The sequence below is a fragment of the Terrapene carolina genome, unplaced genomic scaffold (genome assembly GCF_002925995.2).
Source record: "Terrapene carolina triunguis isolate 2854851 unplaced genomic scaffold, T_m_triunguis-2.0 Scaffold58, whole genome shotgun sequence".
NCBI lineage: Eukaryota > Metazoa > Chordata > Testudines > Emydidae > Terrapene > Terrapene triunguis.
In genome coordinates, this window is record NW_020664409.1 from 35,708,318 (window position 1) to 35,725,414 (window position 17,097).

General features: G+C 44.7%; 1 protein-coding gene across 1 annotated transcript in view; it reads left to right on the forward strand.

Annotated features, from left to right (window-relative positions):
* The first annotated feature begins 2,706 nt into the window (after positions 1 to 2,706).
* LAMA3 (laminin subunit alpha 3) overlaps positions 2,707 to 17,097 on the forward strand; it is a 191,470-nt gene continuing 177,079 nt past the window's right edge. The window contains exons 1-2 of the mRNA XM_026659438.1: positions 2,707 to 3,012; positions 12,970 to 13,122. Of these exons, the coding sequence (XP_026515223.1) occupies positions 2,707 to 3,012; positions 12,970 to 13,122 (459 nt within the window). The remainder of the gene's footprint in view (positions 3,013 to 12,969; positions 13,123 to 17,097) is intronic.

Consider the following 17,097-nt stretch of genomic DNA (forward strand, 5'->3'; position numbering starts at 1 on the left):
AGTGCTGCATGGCATGTAGCAAAGCCCTCATAAAGTTATGAAATACTTAACTCCTCTTGAATCACTATTAAAGTATTCTAAGTATGTACACATCACAGATTAAGCATAGGGTTGTGCTAGACTCCTGCAAATGTTATTTGTAAAATGAGCACTGATTGTGTGAGAAAGAGAATGAAATTAAATTGGAATTAAATACAGCATGGTAATTTTACTAATGTGCTGGAGCCTTTTATAATGATATGTTTTTTAGCTCCCTCGAAAAACTTCAGTGTTACTCAAACCATGCTCCAACCATGCTCAAAACAAGATCAGAAAAGCAGGGGAATCATGCCTGCTGGACGAGGGATGAACAGGAACAACCTGCAAAGAGCCTGTGTAGGGAGCCTGTGCACCCTCGTGTGCTGCCGAGTGGTGCTCTGTGATGGCAGAATCTGCAGAGCCCTCAGGGAATGGAGAAGACAAGAGTACTGGTGTGCTAGGTGGTCCCTGTAATTGTGGATTGTACAAGGAAGCAAGTCTGGGGGGGATCATGCATGGGACTGGTGTATGTCCATGAGACAATCTCTATTAAGATATAGTCTGCACTATGAATAAGCTTGAACCTCCATGTTTTGTGGTATACATTTAATAAATAGATTTTTGATACCCTTATTTGTGGAGTAGACCTTCCTCTACAAGGCCTGGTCTACACTACCCCCCCCCACTTCGGACTAAGGTACGCAAATTCAGCTACGTTAATAACGTAGCTGAATTCGAAGTACCTTAGTCCGAACTTACCGCGGGTAAGACGCGGCAGGAAGGCTCCCCCGTCGATGCCGCGTACTCCGCTCGCCGAGCTGGAGTACCGGCGTCGACGGCGAGCACTTCCGGGATCGATCCAGGGCACTTCCGGGATCGATCCGGGATCGATTTATCGTGTCTTAACCAGACGCGATAAATCGATCCCAGAACATCGATTGCCTGCCGCCGGACCCTACGGTAAGTGTAGACGTACCCCAAGTGTCCCCACTATTTTCAGTGGCACTGCTCATCCTGAAGGAAGGTGCTATTCAGTGTGCATTGAGTTGTTAGAACTTGGTCCTTAAAAATATTAAGTTACATATCAGAAAGCCTTTGACAAGGTCCCTAACCAAAGGCTTAAGCAAAGCAATCATGGGATAAGAGGGAAGGCCCTCTCATGGATCAATAACTGGTTAAAAGATAGGAAACAAAGGGTAGGAATAAATTGTTAGTTTTCACAATAGAAAAGAGGTAAATAGCGGAGTCCCCCAAAGATCCGTACTGAGACCTCTGCTGTTCAACATATTCATAAGGGAAAGAACAAGTCAAAAATTACTTAGACAAGTTAAGTATCAGGGGGTTAGATGTCTTCAAATCACCAGGGTCTGATGAAATGCATCCTAGAATACTCAAGGAGCTGACTGAGGAGATATCTGAGCCATTAGCAATTATCTTTGTAAAGTCATGGAAGATGGGAGATATTCCAGAAGATTGGAAAAGGGCAAATATAGTGCCCATATATAAAAAGGGAAATAAGGACAACCCGGGGAATTACAGACCAGTCAGCTTAACTTCTGTACCCAGAAAGATAATGGAGCAAATAATTAAGCAATCAATTTGCAAACACCCAGAAGATAATAAGGTGATAAATAACCACTATAATGCAGTGGTTTTCAAACTGCAGGTCGCGACCCAGTACTGGGTCATGGAATGTAAGGCATTGAGTCGCGGTGGCTCTGGTCAGCACCTCCAACCGAGCCATTAAAAGTCCCGTCGGCAGTGCTGCCTGGCTAAGGCAGGATAGTCCCTACCTGTTCCGACACCACGCTGCACCCCGGAAGGGGCCAACAGCAGGTCCGCCTCCTAGGCGGGGGGGAGGGGGGCACGAGGCTCAGCGCACTGCCCCCGCCCCGAGCACTGGCTCCACACTCCCATTGGCTGGCTCCCGGCCAATGGGAGCTGGGGGGCCAGTGCCTGTGGGCGAGAGCCATGCGTCTCCGCATAGGAGCCGGACCTGCTGCTGGCCACTTAGCACCCCCGCTGTGCCAGTGACTGGGAGCTGCCCGAGGTAAGCCCGTGCCCCAGTCCTCTGCCCCAGCCCTGAGCCCCCACAAACCTGGAGCCCCTTCCTGCACCCTAAACCCCTCCTCCCTGGCCCCATCCCAGAGCCTGCACCCTCAGCCCAGAGCCCTGACCACCTCCTGCACCACAACCCCCTGCCCCAGCCCTGAGCCCCTCCCACACCCCAACTCCCTCGTCCCCACCTCAGTTGGGCCGTGGGCATCAACAATTTTCTTCAACTGGGTCGCCAGAAAAAAACTTTGAAAACCACTGCTATACTGGACCCAACCAGAACCCCCTCCCCTCCCAAGCGCTCTGTGGATTGGGAGCCAGATTCCTCCACTGGGCCCATCTCTGGTTATCAGCCACTATTTGTTGGTCCAGCAGAAGAAGGCTGCCCTCCCTCCCACTTCGTAGCCCTCAGGACCCAAATATTTCCTGCATGTCTCACTCCTCATTACAAGCCAGAAGCCCTCCTGCGTCCGCTGCCCTGCGTGTCTCGCTCTGTGCACCAGAGGGGGGTGTTCTCTCCCCGGCTCCGCACTGGCCGCACACAGCAGAGGCACAGGCAGAGCGCACGGAGCCTCTCACCTCCGGCTGCCCCCGCCGCGTGCGCCCCATCAGCGCCAGGGGACCCCGCTGAGCATGGCAGCGGCGGCGCTGCAGGGGAGCCGCGCAGCTCCCTCACCGCTGGCGCCGGGCGCCGGGCTCTTCCTTGTGGTCTTATCCCCCTTCCTCACCCTGCGCCCCGGGGCCGCGCAGGTGGGGCCGCCCGACTCCGGGGCGCTCGGGCTCAGCCTCCATCCGCCCTATTTCAACCTGGCCGAGACAGCCAGCATCCGGGCGACGGCCACCTGCGGGGAGGAGAGCGGCGGCGGGAGGCCCCGGCTGGAGCTGTACTGCAAGCTGGTGGGAGGACCGGCCGCCTCCCCCGCGGGGCACACCATCCAGGTACCTCCCCTGGCTGCGGCGGGGATCCCCGGCCGGGGCGCTGGACACGCAGCAGGGCCCGGGTTAGCACGGGCTAGGGACCTCCGGGGCATGGCACACGGGCTGCCCGCCCTGGAGAAGCGGGACAGGTGTGCACCGGAGGCAGCGCCGGGCTCAGTCTCATTCCTCTCCGCCTTTCATTCCCCGGCCGGTGGCCCGTGCGGCGCGATTTTCCCCCTACCCCGGAGAGATTTTGCGTGGGGAGGGGAGCGGTTGGGGGTTGAGCTCCAGAAGGGCCAGGTTAGTTTAGGCTTAAAAGCCTAGATGGGCCCGCCTGGCAAAGTGCCCATCGGAATCTCAGCTCCCCCAAAGTCTGGGGGTGTTTGGGTGTGGTGGTGTGCTGGCCCTTCTTTAGGTAATAGGCAAGAGGTGAAACTTGAACTCAGGACCGCACCTTGCCTGCACAGCCTCTGCCCTCAGGGAGCACTTTGTAGTGTCCCCAAAGCTTGCAGTATAATTTTGTTTGACCTCTAGTTAAAGACTAGTCCCCAGTAAGCAACTGATGGTGGCGGTTACTTTAAGCCATGTTTCCCTGAATATTTTTAAGTGGCTCAGGTTGTATTGTGGGTCAGGAAGACAAGCCAGGACCCAGTGATCTCATTACTGTTTGTAGGAAAAAATATAGGGAGTGGGAGAAGAGGGGCACATGTATGTTCCTGTATCTGTGTCTGTTTTCCCTCAGCCCTCCCCACATCCTTGCTTTGCTGTTTGAAGAGCTGACAGATGTGAATCTGTAACCTCTGGATCCTGATTTCCTCTGTGCTCAGGGAAGGAGCCCAACTGCCCAATCCCACTTACTCAGTTTTTCTTAATACAGTTTGGAAAGCAATCTCCTCCCCCCCCACCCCCCACTCCACCAGCCTGGAAAGCTGTTTGGTGCAGGAGTTAGTGGTGCAGGATCACCTTGCTCTCCCAATCCCTCCCAAGCACTGAAGGGTTGGGCAGAGTAGATCAGATGCCTTACGGCTTTCATGCTTGTTCCCATCCCCACTTCTTCAGTGCTGGCAGAGGTATATAATAATAACTGCTGCATCAGGAAAGGGCCCTCTAGGCTGTGGAGGGGGAAGTGCCTTTTAAAGTTGTATTAAGAAGACCCAACACGTGTCCTGGTTTTTACAAGTACTGAATCCTGAGCCTCATAATGTACACCTTAAGCTGCCTGTGGGATGATGCCAGAGATTCCTGTGGGAGTCGGGGGAGGGTGTTGTTCTCTCTGAGAAGAGAGTGTGAGGGGAGGGGTGGTAGGAAAGGATGATGATAAAGCTGCAGATGCTGATCTGACCTATCTGGTTATGAGACCTAGGTGCACCTTATGACAGCCACAAAGAGAAAAAAAGAAAGCAAAATTACCAGGGGTGGGTTGATAGAAATACACTTTCCCCAGGTGGTTTGGCAGAAACTTGTGTGAACTTGTCTGTCAGGAGGGTGAGGAAAAAGTAACATTAACCACTGATCCAATGCAATGGACATGCAGTATCAGCTCTGGCAGTACATTACTACAGGGGAGATGTTGGAGATAGTTTGACAAACATTCTCTAGGACTTTCAAAGGAATTTGTTTTGGGGTAGTAGTGAAGGAGAAAGTTAGAAGAGGGTCAAAATAGGATTTAAAATAGGTTGTTACAGAATTATGGGGTCAAACTTGTGACTACAATTGATAGAAGGACTAGGCAAGTCATTTTTATAGGAACTTGAAAAGGGGGTTGTGTTGTGTCAGTTTTATTTCAAGAATAATTCCTGTTTGGGGGGAGTTTCTCTCCATAATTTTTTTCAGGGGAAAGATCAAGAGGAGTGTGCTATCCTCAACAAATGTTGTTAGTGCCTTTCTTCCATATCACACTATAATCTATTCTCAATTGATTTTGTATTTCTATAATGCCTTTCATCAGAAAATCTCAAAGTGCTTTACCAATACTAACAAACTGCACAACATTCTGTTTTACAGATGGGAAAACCGGGATGCAGATTAAGTGACTAGACCAAGGTCCCAGAGGAAGTTTGTGATAGGCAGGAATACCTTCGCTCTTAGTTCTGTGGTTTAAGCATAAGGCTATCCCTTCTCCCTTACATATTCAGCTGAACCTTGCTGTTTGATACTTGGTTAACACAGACACCACATAATTTGAACAGAAAATGCAGCAATCTCTCCCTATTAAAGCAGTGCTTTAATAGCAGAATAGTGTAGTGTGATCTCATACTACTAACATTCTATAAAGTATTAGAAGTCATTAAATATAAACTACAAATAAACAAAATCAAATAAGTAAACAAAGTTAATTCCATGATGCAATATCCTTGCTTTCTTGTCTTTTGTCTTTTTATATACTATACCACTTGTAAGTGTGAATTAATGAGGTTTTACTGTATGTAGGGAGAGGATAGAAAGAAGGAGAATTCCCTTTGTTAAATATTTACCTTACAGGTGCTGGGTTAGAAGTCAGTTGTGGTTTGTGCCTGATCCAAATTCCTGGAAGAATTACTGATAGCTCAGACCTGGCTCAAGGAAACATGCTTTGCTTCTTACAGTATTTGTATAAACGTGAATATAGCAGAGTCTCTCTCCAGTTTCAACAAAGCCCCATTGAGATACATAACATGAATACTTCTGTAGTTTACCAGCAGTTGTTGTGATTCAAGAGGGGTTGGAAATTCTTTCAAAAGGCCAGGGAAATCCAGCCACAGAAAATGTGATAAGAGGACAGTGTACATATTATCAAACTGCTCCACCTCTCAAGTTCAAATACACTTTAAATAAGGGAAGAGAATCTATCTTTGTGGTAAGACTTGCAAAAATGGACAAAAGTGCATTAAATTCCTATGAAATCTTAGCTCATAAGATTTAAACAAACACACGCACACTTACGTATAGTACTATGTCTTAAAAAACTCACAGGGAGAGAATCACACTCCTTTATGTAAGGTTAAGGCTGATATTGACAATAGCCACAATAACAAGGAAATTCTAAGTTAAGGTGATACTGTGCACTTAACTCCCTCCGTTGTGCCTTACTATTGAGGTATGTACAGGTCTGGATTGTGGCTGGCCCTACACAAGATTGTAAATGCAAGGGGAGACGGTCCCAGCAGCTTCTCCTAGTCTTATGCCTGGTTCATGGGGTAACCACAAAGTGGATGGAGAGTGGAATCACTGCTCTCTGCTAGTGCCATCACTAGCCTCCCCAAAGAGGATGAGGAGGAGCAGAATGGCCCCAGCTTTGCTCTCTGGAGCTAATCTGGCACCCTTAGTGTACACTTTCAATGCATGGCATAGTATTTAGTGGAGTTTGCGCTCCCAGGGAGCTCCAGAAAGAATTCAGTGTGAGTCATCCACCATTCCTCCTAGGGTTTCCACTGCAGTGAGGCCCCTCCACACAACTCAACTACCTGATATGGGCTGAGCCTGTAAGGCACTGTCCAACTCACAGTATAGCATACAGTCTATTTCCCTTAATCAGCATATTGGTAAATTGGCCATTCACTAAATTAGGATGATTTTCAGTGAACAGATTCAGTGCACTGCTGTGCATTTCAATGATTCAAAATGATGGCTAAATGGCATGTCTGGGATTGGCTGATAGTAGTAGTGCGCAGATGTGAATTAGCATTTGGTAGCATATCTGGCCTGCTGTGGGGCACATAACTGTCAGATATTATTATGATGTAACCAAGACCTGCAATGTGGTTCTTTTCTGTTGTGTCGATAGGACCTTTATCTTCATTGGGTGTAAATTGTGTACATTGGCATACTTCCATAGATTGCTTGTTGCAGTTTCAGTTTTCAAACTGAGATCACCATTCTGCACACTTGGAAGAACTGCAGGAGACGAGGATAATTAAATCACTAGCAAATGCACACCTGCCCTGGTGATGAATTCAAGCCAAAATCAAACAATGTCTTGAGGCTCAGTATCTTGAAATTCAGACACGTGCAGTCTACCAGACAGGCTTCAGTGTGGAATGCCTGTAGATATTGTCAGTGGGAAGCAAGGGAGAATGGTTTGTCCAACAATTTATTTTCTTTCATTTCTCGCTCGCTGTTTTGTTGGCAGGTTTGTGGAATGTACTTTACATAACTGAAACTCCAGCTGTTGCAGGATCATTCTTTGAATTATGTATCGGGAAAATTATTAAATCTTGAGTTCAGATCTTCAAGTGCTGCAGTTTCTTTAAAATAACCCATCTCCCAACACATGCATTTTATATTCCTAATTCAGTTTTCTGTTCACTCTCATCTTTACTTTAAGGCTATCACCGGAGTGTAGTTTAAAACTCTGAAACTACACTAGCAAGAACTGTGTTAAAACAAGGCTGTTGCTGCATAATTCTAGCATGACCAGTGTGGACATGGATTTATTTTAAAGACCCATGCTTCAATATTGTTATAAAACCATGCTCTGGTCACTATTACACATTGTTCTTTCTGGCTGTGATAGAAAATGGTATCACTGACCCTTAGTGCAGTATATGACAAATTGTGTCTACCCTGGCAAACCTCACTAATGCACAGCCTGAGTTTACAGTAGCACCCTGGTTTACCTTGGTCCTTTGTACATAAGTAAAACCAAACCAGGTTCTAGCATGATTGGAGGAGCATCATGTTATCACATAATCCCTGGATAGTTCATCAGCCTGTGTACATGGGGATTTGGCCAAGCCTTTTTTCTAAATGATCTTTGACATTCTCAAGAGTTAATCCCTGACCCAGGCCGACAAGCACAGTATTGACTGACACAAACTCAGACTCCATTTCTTGTGAAGTCTATAACATTGTATGCTATACTTGTTCAGTACTTGTCAGAAAGCGGGGCAGCTGCAGCTGCACTGATGTTAACAATGGTTTAAATGCTAGTGTAGACAGGACCAAATCATTTTCAACACTACATTAAATCTTGGATGAAGTCTTCTTGAAATAGTGACAAAACTTAACCTTGTATCACAAGTGCTAACCAGTTGTTGCACTGTGTTGCTGCACCCTTTGCTGACAGCAGAAACAGAATGTTCTGGTATAGATAAGGCTAAAGGGCTGCCTTTATTATAATCTCTACATATACAGTGACCCCATACATGTTCACAACCCTTAGATACCACAACAGGTGCCTTAGGTTGTGTCTACAGTAGACCTCTTCAGGAAATCTCCAGCCATTGCACCAGCACCAGGGCAGCTTCACCGGTGGTAGCAAAGGTGAGGGCAGAAGAGTAGACATGATGACACTGGTGTTTTTACTACTGTGTCAATTATACCTGAATAGAGTAGGTCTAGATGATATGGTAGTAAAAACACTGGTGAACATGCACTAGTGTACTGTCTCCACTCTTGCTCTCACTTTGCTATCATCAGTGGAGCTGCACTAGTTTTAGTGCAATGGTGGGAGATTTCCCCAAGAAATTTAGCATAGTCAAGGCCTTAGAAAATCATTAGAATGATAGATACATAAATATTGGTAGTAGTCATTCTCTCTTATTTAGATTGAGGTAAATTGTGTTGTGTATGTAAGGGTCACGTTGTGTATGTAAGTGTGTGGGATACAAGCCCAGGGCCAGCTCCAGGGTTTTGGCCGCCCCAAGCAGCCAAAAAAAAAAAAAAAAAAAGCCATGATCGCGATCTGCGGCGGCAATTCAGCGGGAGGTCCTTCGCTCCGAGCGGGAGTGAGGGACCGTCCGCCGAATTGCTGCCGAATAGCTGGACGTACCGCCCCCCTCCGGAGTGGCCATCCCAAGCACTTGTACAAGTCTCCCTTAAAAAAAAATCTTATTTTCTTTTTCATGACAAAGGTCCAGATTCTGCAAAAACTTGTGCTCAGCAAAGGGTCTCTGCTAATTTCTCTCTTTAAAGTATTTGGGTCTAAAGTCATACAAAGTTGATCTGGACAGATGTGACTATATGTTTTTGTTTTATTTTAATGTTTTCTCTGTAGATATCCTATAATCCATATGAAGTTGCCAGAATACGTATTTATTTTGTCTGAATCAGAATAATTTTAATTGAAAGGACACCCAAGGGGGAAAAGCTGGTGTGTGTGTGTGTGTAGCAAAAGAGGGTTATTTACACTTCCTTGTCTGTCCTTTTTTTGCTTTGTGAAGTTTTTTTGTACTTAGTTTTGCAGCCAAATTATATATATCAATGAAAAAAAACTTTAAAAATCCGTATAATGGTCCTGAGTAAAAAGATCCCCATGCAAAATATAGATGAAGTGTTCTGAAAGTGAAGTATAACAGAATTAAGAGGCGAAATGATAAAGTGACACATGAATGAGGGGGGGAAATGAAGAGCAGGCAGGTAGGGTAGATAAAAAATAACATTACTGGAATAGAATGTGATGGGGAGAGAGACCCTTGGAAATTGACTTTACTAATTTTAACTATTTAACAGTATTTGGATAGTAGAATATAGTTTTATTAAGGAAAAAATATAGCTTCGTTAACCCCACTAGCAGTTAAATTAGAAGCCAATTAGATTTTCTAAAGAGTATTCATGATTATTCCTTTACAGTACAATAGGCTTTATATATTATCAGAGAGAGACAGGGGATCTCCAGAACTTGATTTTAATTATGTATTTAAAGGGCTGGATAGCAGCCTCCGTAAATAGATGCTTTAATTGTCTTAAAAGGCATTTCTCCAGATTTGCATGTTCTTTGGTTTTTCTGGGGGTGCATTTTGTCAAAAGTCCATGATTCAGCACCAAAACATATTACACAGCCTGACACGGACAGAACTTGAAGGAAATTTTGAGTATAAGTTAATGTCCACTTTAGGCCTTGTTTATGCCAGTTTTTGCAACTTTTCCCACTTTTGTTAACACCAGTTCACCTTTTTCAGGGCTTGTCTACACTTGTCTATAGCCGTGCTGTAGCACTTCAGTGAAGATGCTATCTATGCTGACAGGAGAGCTTCAGCCAGGGCCGGCTCCAGGCACCAGCTTGGCAAGCAGGTGCTTGGGGCGGCTGCTCGGGAGATGGGCGGCACGTCCAGCTATTCGGCGGCAATTCGGCAGACGGTCCTTGACTCCCACTGGGAGTGAAGGACCTTCCGCCGAATTGCCGCCGCAGATCGCGATCGCGGCTCCTTTTTCTGTGTATTTTTGGCTGCTTGGTTATTCCACCTCCCCAAGAGGCAGTAGCTGTTTTGATGGAAGAAGCTGTCCTGTCGCCATAGCACTGTCTATACTGGGAGTTAAGTTGGTAGAACGGCGCTCAGAGGTGTGGATTTCCCACAGTTATACCAACATAAGTTGCGAGTGCAGACCAAGCCTCATTGTTAGCAACATTAAGAATTCTGCTGTAGACCAGCTGCTGCCAGTGTTTTGCATACTATGCCATCTAATCTTGTGATCTTGTAAAAGGAAAACTAATTAAAACAGTTCTTAAAATGCTGGTACTAGCTGCTGACCAGTCTAGACTAGGGCTGCCAAATGTTAACAGTGGTGGAACTGAACCTGTGTTAGTAACAGTGTACTCAAGGCCAAAGTATGGCAGAGGAATCTGTTTCTGAGATTCACTGAATTTAGGAAGGGTTAGTACTTCAACAAACTCTGGTTCCAGATGCTTAGGCAGTGATTTCCACGCCAGTTCAGTGGTCTGACTTTCTTGAAAACTTGGCAGCAAAAATGTACTGCTTAATATTACTTTTTAATTTAATTTAAATGACTTTAATAGATTATAATGAGTTTAAGCCTTAACACAGGTTGTCATTTCAAATTTAATTCTAAATAGATTCATTTTTTAAAATAAACCCATATTTACATTTAAAAAAAATCTGATTTATATTTAAATATCTGATTTTTTTAATGAAAAAAGACATAGATTTTTTTTATCTGCCCTGCTCTTTCTCTGGATTTAGTATGTGGGTGTTGGTGACCTATGATACACAGGAGGTTATACTAGGTGATCTGGTGGTCCCTAGTGGCCTTAAATTCTATGATTCTCTGTGCCTCCATTCCTTATCTGTAAAATGGGTATGTTAGTACAGTAAAAGATGTTTTATCCGGCACTTCACCAACTGGAAAGCTCCATAAACTGGCATTTCTGATCTTCATTGAAAGTCCGGTCTATAGTCTGGTTGGCATGGGGCTGGCAGGTCATTGGGGTGTGGGAGGGGATGTGGAGTACGGTCTCTGAGAGGGTGTGTGGGTGTGGGTGGTGACCTGTCCCGGCTGCTCCTAGGCAGAGGCACAACAGGCGGCTCTGCATGCTGTCTCTGCCCAAAGGCGCCGCCCCCGCAGCTCCCATTGACCCTGGTTCACAGCCAGTGGGAGCTGCAGAGCCAACACTTGCAGTGGGGACAGCGCGCAGAGCTGCCTGTCGTGCCTCTGCCTAGGAGCAGCCGGGACAGGTCGCCACTTGCGGGGAGCCGCCTGAGGTGAGTGTCCCCTGGATCCAACACACCAAGCCCCCTCCCACGCCCCACTCCCCATGCCCTTGAGCTCCCTCCTGCACCCAAATTCCCTCCCTCCTAGTTAACTGGCATTTTAAACTTACTGGTACCCCCATTCTCCCAACATGCTGGATAAAACAGCTTTTACTGTACTTCTCTTGCTCACAAGGGTGTTGTGAGGATTAAAAAATTTAAAAAATGATGAGGTGCTTAGATACTATGTCACTGAGGGCCATATAAGTACCGTAGAGCATAGATAAAGAGAACTAACATGTATATAGAGGACTACTTACTTACACATTGTTGGAGGTGTTCATTTTGAGAGGAGTGGAAGGGCTAGTAGCCATGTAATAATGCAGGCTGGGAAACTGAATCCCAGTAGAGAACTGACTATTTTGAAAAACAGATTACTCTGCTCCTGGAGCATGCTGGGAAATGGGGAGGAGTCTTGGGTTTTTTTATAAACAGGGCCTCTTTCTCAATTCTTAGAAGAATGAATGGGGGAAATATGGAAGTTAAAATTCCCATCAGAGATGGGTTTTTTTGGAAGGAAGGAGATTATGAGAGAAAAGGTGTTGTCTCAGCTATTCCTTGGTGTGTTTTGTATGTTAGTATTATATTTTGCTTCCGATGTTTTGTTTCACCTTTTAGCAGTTTAGGCATGTTGTTTATTGGTTTTTAATAAAGATTATTTTAAGTGAAAGAAACCAAACTTAAATCTCTGGTCTACTCTTGTCATCTACTACTAAAATGAAAATGGAGAACCCCAAAATACTGTAGACTGTGGTATCACTGGCATAACTTGTACACTTCAGAATCTGCTGCTATTTAGTCATTCGGGGGATGTCTGTAGCATTACCCTGTTATCTGCTAACTCAGAAGTCCACATGCAGAATCCAGTATGCAAATAGTTTGAAACCCCTTAAAAGTTTTGGCTCCAGTGAATGGATTACAATATTACAAACATGACAGACTTCAGCAAAAGTGTAGGATTTGAGTATGTGCTTAAAATTAAATGAGGGGTAAAGGCCCAGATCCTCCAAGGTCATTAGGTGCCTAACTCCCATTGATAGGAGTTAGGCACATAAATACCCTTGAGATCTGGGCCTAAGTGCTTTCTTGAATAAAAATGGACTTCGCACATGCTTAAATGCATTACTGAATTTGTGTGCATATCTTGATGTCAACGCAAAAGTGGGCCTAGATAATTTCACTAAAATGTCAGTAAAATTATTAATATCAACATGCTCTACTGTAGTTTATTTGGAAAGAGGATTGTTTTAATGATAGTTTAATATATAAGAAAATGAATGCTTATGATGTTTTAATTATGCATTCCATTTTAGTTATTAGGAAAATATTTTTACAATAAACCAGAAATACACCATACAAAAGCAAAACAAAATCTTATCACACACCCAATCAAAGCCCTACCTAAGTATGATAGTTAGCAGTAGGATCCATCACTCATAATTTAATGGAAAGATGTGTCTAATTCTCAGTCAGATCAAACTGAGCATAAATCTTTTGTTCTGTTGTCTTTCAGGGACAGTTTTGTGACTATTGCAATGCAGCTGATCCCAATAAAGCTCACCCAATAACCAATGCTATTGATGGAACTGAACGCTGGTGGCAAAGTCCTCCTCTCTCTTTAGGCTTACAGTATAATGAAGTGAATGTCACTTTAGATCTTGGACAGGTGAGTACGTGATCATTTTATGTGGAGTGTTAATGGGTTTGGCCATATTCTGTATCAATACAAAAGTCTTATAGTAGCAAGATGAAAATGCTTGAATTAAGAATCTTGGTCTGCCATGTGATTCTTTTGTGGTTTATGTTCTGTGATTGTTACAGATTTAACTTTACTTAAGTGATTATCTTTTTCAGGAATGTTGACTGTGGGTTCTTGCCACAGACAATATATTGGTTGCTATGAATTGGCGCCACTGGAATCTAAACACAATTCATTAATATAAAGCTGCATAGGATCACCCCCGTGGAACTCAGGCTCTGCCTTTTATTCCATAACCTCTTCCCCCATGGCTCAAGGGGAAATTCATGCTGCACACTCTCTTGATGACAATAGTTGGAAGAGGATTACTTTAGCGATAGGTGGATTCCATTAGCCATCCACAGGAAGCCTTCTGCTCTCTTGTGGACACTGTCTTAAAAGAAGAAAATTATTGATTTAGAGCAGCCCAGAAAGAAAGACACAACAGAGGCAGGTAGATGGGTGTTAATACAAATATTCGGGCTTCCCCTGCAGGGGAGAAGCAAGTAGCTAACACTAAAGACTCTGCATATGTAAATTCAGCTTTTTAGCTATAGGGCCAGATTCTCAGCTGCCATAAATAGGCACAGCTTCATTAAAGTCAGCTGTGCTCTGCCAGTTTACACCAGCTGAGAATATGGCCCATAGTCTTCATTCCCATTATGTTCTTGCTCAGTCTCAGTCCAGATCTGTCCAATGAGGGGTTTCTTAGAAATGTTTCTTTGAACCAGTTTAGTTGTGGGGTTCTATCATTTAGGCCAGGGGGTCGGCAACCTTTCAGAAGCGGTGTGCCGAGTCTTCATTTATTCACACTAATTTAAGGTTTCACGTGCTAGTAATACATTTTAACATTTTTAGAAGGTCTCTTTCTATGTCTATAATATATAACTAAACTATTGTTGTATGTAAAGTAAATAAGGGTTTTAAAATGTTTAAGAAGCTTAATTTAAAATTAAATTAAAATGCAGAGCCCCCCGGATTGGTGGCCAGGACCCAGGCAGTGTGAGTGCCACTGAAAATCAGCTCGCGTGCTGCCTTCGGCATGCGTGCCATAGGTTGCCTACCCCTGATTTAGGCAATAAGTGTTTTGGTGTAGAAGCCTGTGAATCTTTACTGATGATTAAGGCTGCAAGTCTGTCACAGAGGTCATGGAAATCACAGATTCGGTGACTTTCCGGGACCTCCGGGACTTCTGCGGCGGCCAGTGTGTCTGGCCCGGGGGTCGCCTGTGCAGCTCATGCAGCCCCTGGGCCCGCCGCACTGGCCGCTGCTGGGGCAGTTTCAGGCCACCGCACCCCCTTTCCCCAGGAGCAGCAGGGGTCTCGGGCTGCCCTGCCCCCCACCCCCAGCACCATAGACTCAGACTCATAGACTTTGTCAGAAGGGACCATTATGATCTTCTAGTCTGACCTCCTGCACAATGCAGGCCACAGAATCTCACTCACCCACTCCTGTAACAAACCCCTGACCTATGTCTGAGCTATTGAAGTCCTCAACTTGTGGTTTAAAGACTTAAAGGTGCAGAGAATCATCCAGCAAGTGACCCGTGCCCTACGCTGCAGAGGAAGGCGAAAAACCCCCAGGGCCTCTGCCAATCTGCCCTGGAGGAAAATTCCTTCCCGACCCCAAATATGGTGATCAGCTAAACCCTGAGCATGTGGGCAAGACTCACCAGCCAGACACCCAGGAAAGAATTCTCTGTAGTAACTCAGATCCCACCCTATCTAGTGTCCCATCACAGGCCATTGGGCATATTTACTGCTAATAGTCAAAGATCAATTAATTGCCAAATTAGGCTATCCCATCGTACCATCTCTTCCATAAACTTATTAAGCTTAGTCTTGAAGCCAGATATGTCTTTTGTCTCCACTGCTCCCCTTGGAAGGCTATTCCAGAACTTCACTCATCTGATGGTTAGAAACCTTCTTCTAATTTCAAGTCTAAACTTTCTGATGGCCAGTTTATATCCATTTGTTCTTGTGTCCACATTAGTACTGAGCTTAAATAATTCCTCTCCCTCCCTGGTATTTATCCCTCTGATATATTTCTAGAGAGCAATCATATCTCCCCTCAGCCTTCTTTTGGTTAGGCTAAACAAGCCAAGCTCTTTGAGTCTCCTTTCATAAGACAGGTTTTCCATTCCTCGGATCATCCTAGTAGCCCTTCTCTGTACCTGTTCCAGTTTGAATTCATCCTTCTTAAACATGGGAGACCAGAACTGCACACAATATTTCAGATGAGGTCTCACCAGTGCCTTGTATAACGGTACTAACACCTCCTTATCTCTACTGGAAATACCTCGCCTGATGCATCCCAAGACTGCATTAGCTTTTTTCACAGCCATATCACATTGGCGGCTCATAGTCATCCTGTGATCAACCAATACTCCGAGGTCCTTCTCCTCCTACGTTACTTCCAAGTGATGCGTCCCCAGTTTATAACAAAAATTCTTGTTATTAATCCCTAAATGCATGACCTTGCACTTTTCACTATTAAATTTCATCCTATTACGATTTCTCCAGTTTACAAGGTCATCCAGATCTTCCTGTAGGATATCCCGGTCCCTCTCTGTATTGGCAATACCTCCCAGCTTCATGTCATCTGCAAACTTTATTAGCACATTCCCACTTTTTGTGTCAAGGTCAGTAATAAGATTAAATAAGATTGGTCCCAAAACCGATCCCTGAGGAACTCCACTAGTAACCTCCTTCCAGCCTGACAGTTCACCTTTCAGTACGACCCGGTGTAGTCTCCCCTATAACCAGTTCCTTATCCACCTTTCAATTTTCATATTGATCCCCATCTTTTCCAATTTAGCTAATAATTCCCCATGTGAAACTGTATCAAATGCAGAGAGCATGAAAAGGTGGGAGTTGTCTTGCCAACTCTGAGAGGCCAATTAAGTAAGAGAAAAAAAACTTTTGAAGTGATAATCAAGATAGCCCAGTACAGACAGTTTGATAAGAAGTGTGAGAATACTTACATGGGGAGATAGATTCAATGTTTGTAATGGCTCAGCCATTCCCAGTTTCTATTCAAGCCTAAGTTGATTGTATCTAGTTTGCATATCAATTCAAGTTCAGCAGTTTCTTGTTGGAGTCTGTTTTTGAAGCTTTTCTGTTGCAAAATTTGTTAGTCTCTAAGGCCTGGTCTACACTAACCCCCCAAGTCGAAGTAAGGTACGCAACTTCAGCTACATGAATAACGTAGCTGAAGTTGACATACCTTACTTCGAACTTACCGCGGTTCAGACGCGGTCCACACGCGGCAGGCAGGCTCCCCGTCGACTCCGCGGTACTCCTCTCGTTGAGCTGGAGTACCGCAGTCGACGGCGAGCACTTCCTGGTTCGATTTATCGCGTCCAGACCAGACGCGATAAATCGAACCAGGAAGTTCGATTTCCAGCCGCCGAACTAGCGGCTAAGTATAGACCAGCCCTAAGGTGCCAAAAGTACTCCTGTTCTTTTTGCAGATACAGACTAACACGGCTGCTACTCTGAAACGTATCAAATGCCTTACTGAAATCGAGGTAAATTAGATCCACTGCGTTTCCTTTGTCTAAAAAAATCTGTTACCTTCTCAAAGAAGGAGATCAGGTTGGTTTGGCACGATCTACCTTTTGTAAAACCATGTTGTATTTTGTCCCAATTACCATTGACCTCAATGTCCTTAACTACTTTCTCCTTCAAAATTTTTTCCAAGACCTTGCATACTACAGATGTCAAACTATCAGGCCTGTAGTTACCCAGATCACTTTTTTTCCCTTTCTTAAAAATAGGAACTACATTAGCAGTTCTCCAGTCATACGGTACAACCCCTGAGTTTACAGATTCATTAAAAATTCTTGCTAATGGGCTTGCAATTTCATGTGCCAGTTCCTTTAATATTCTTGGATGAAGATTA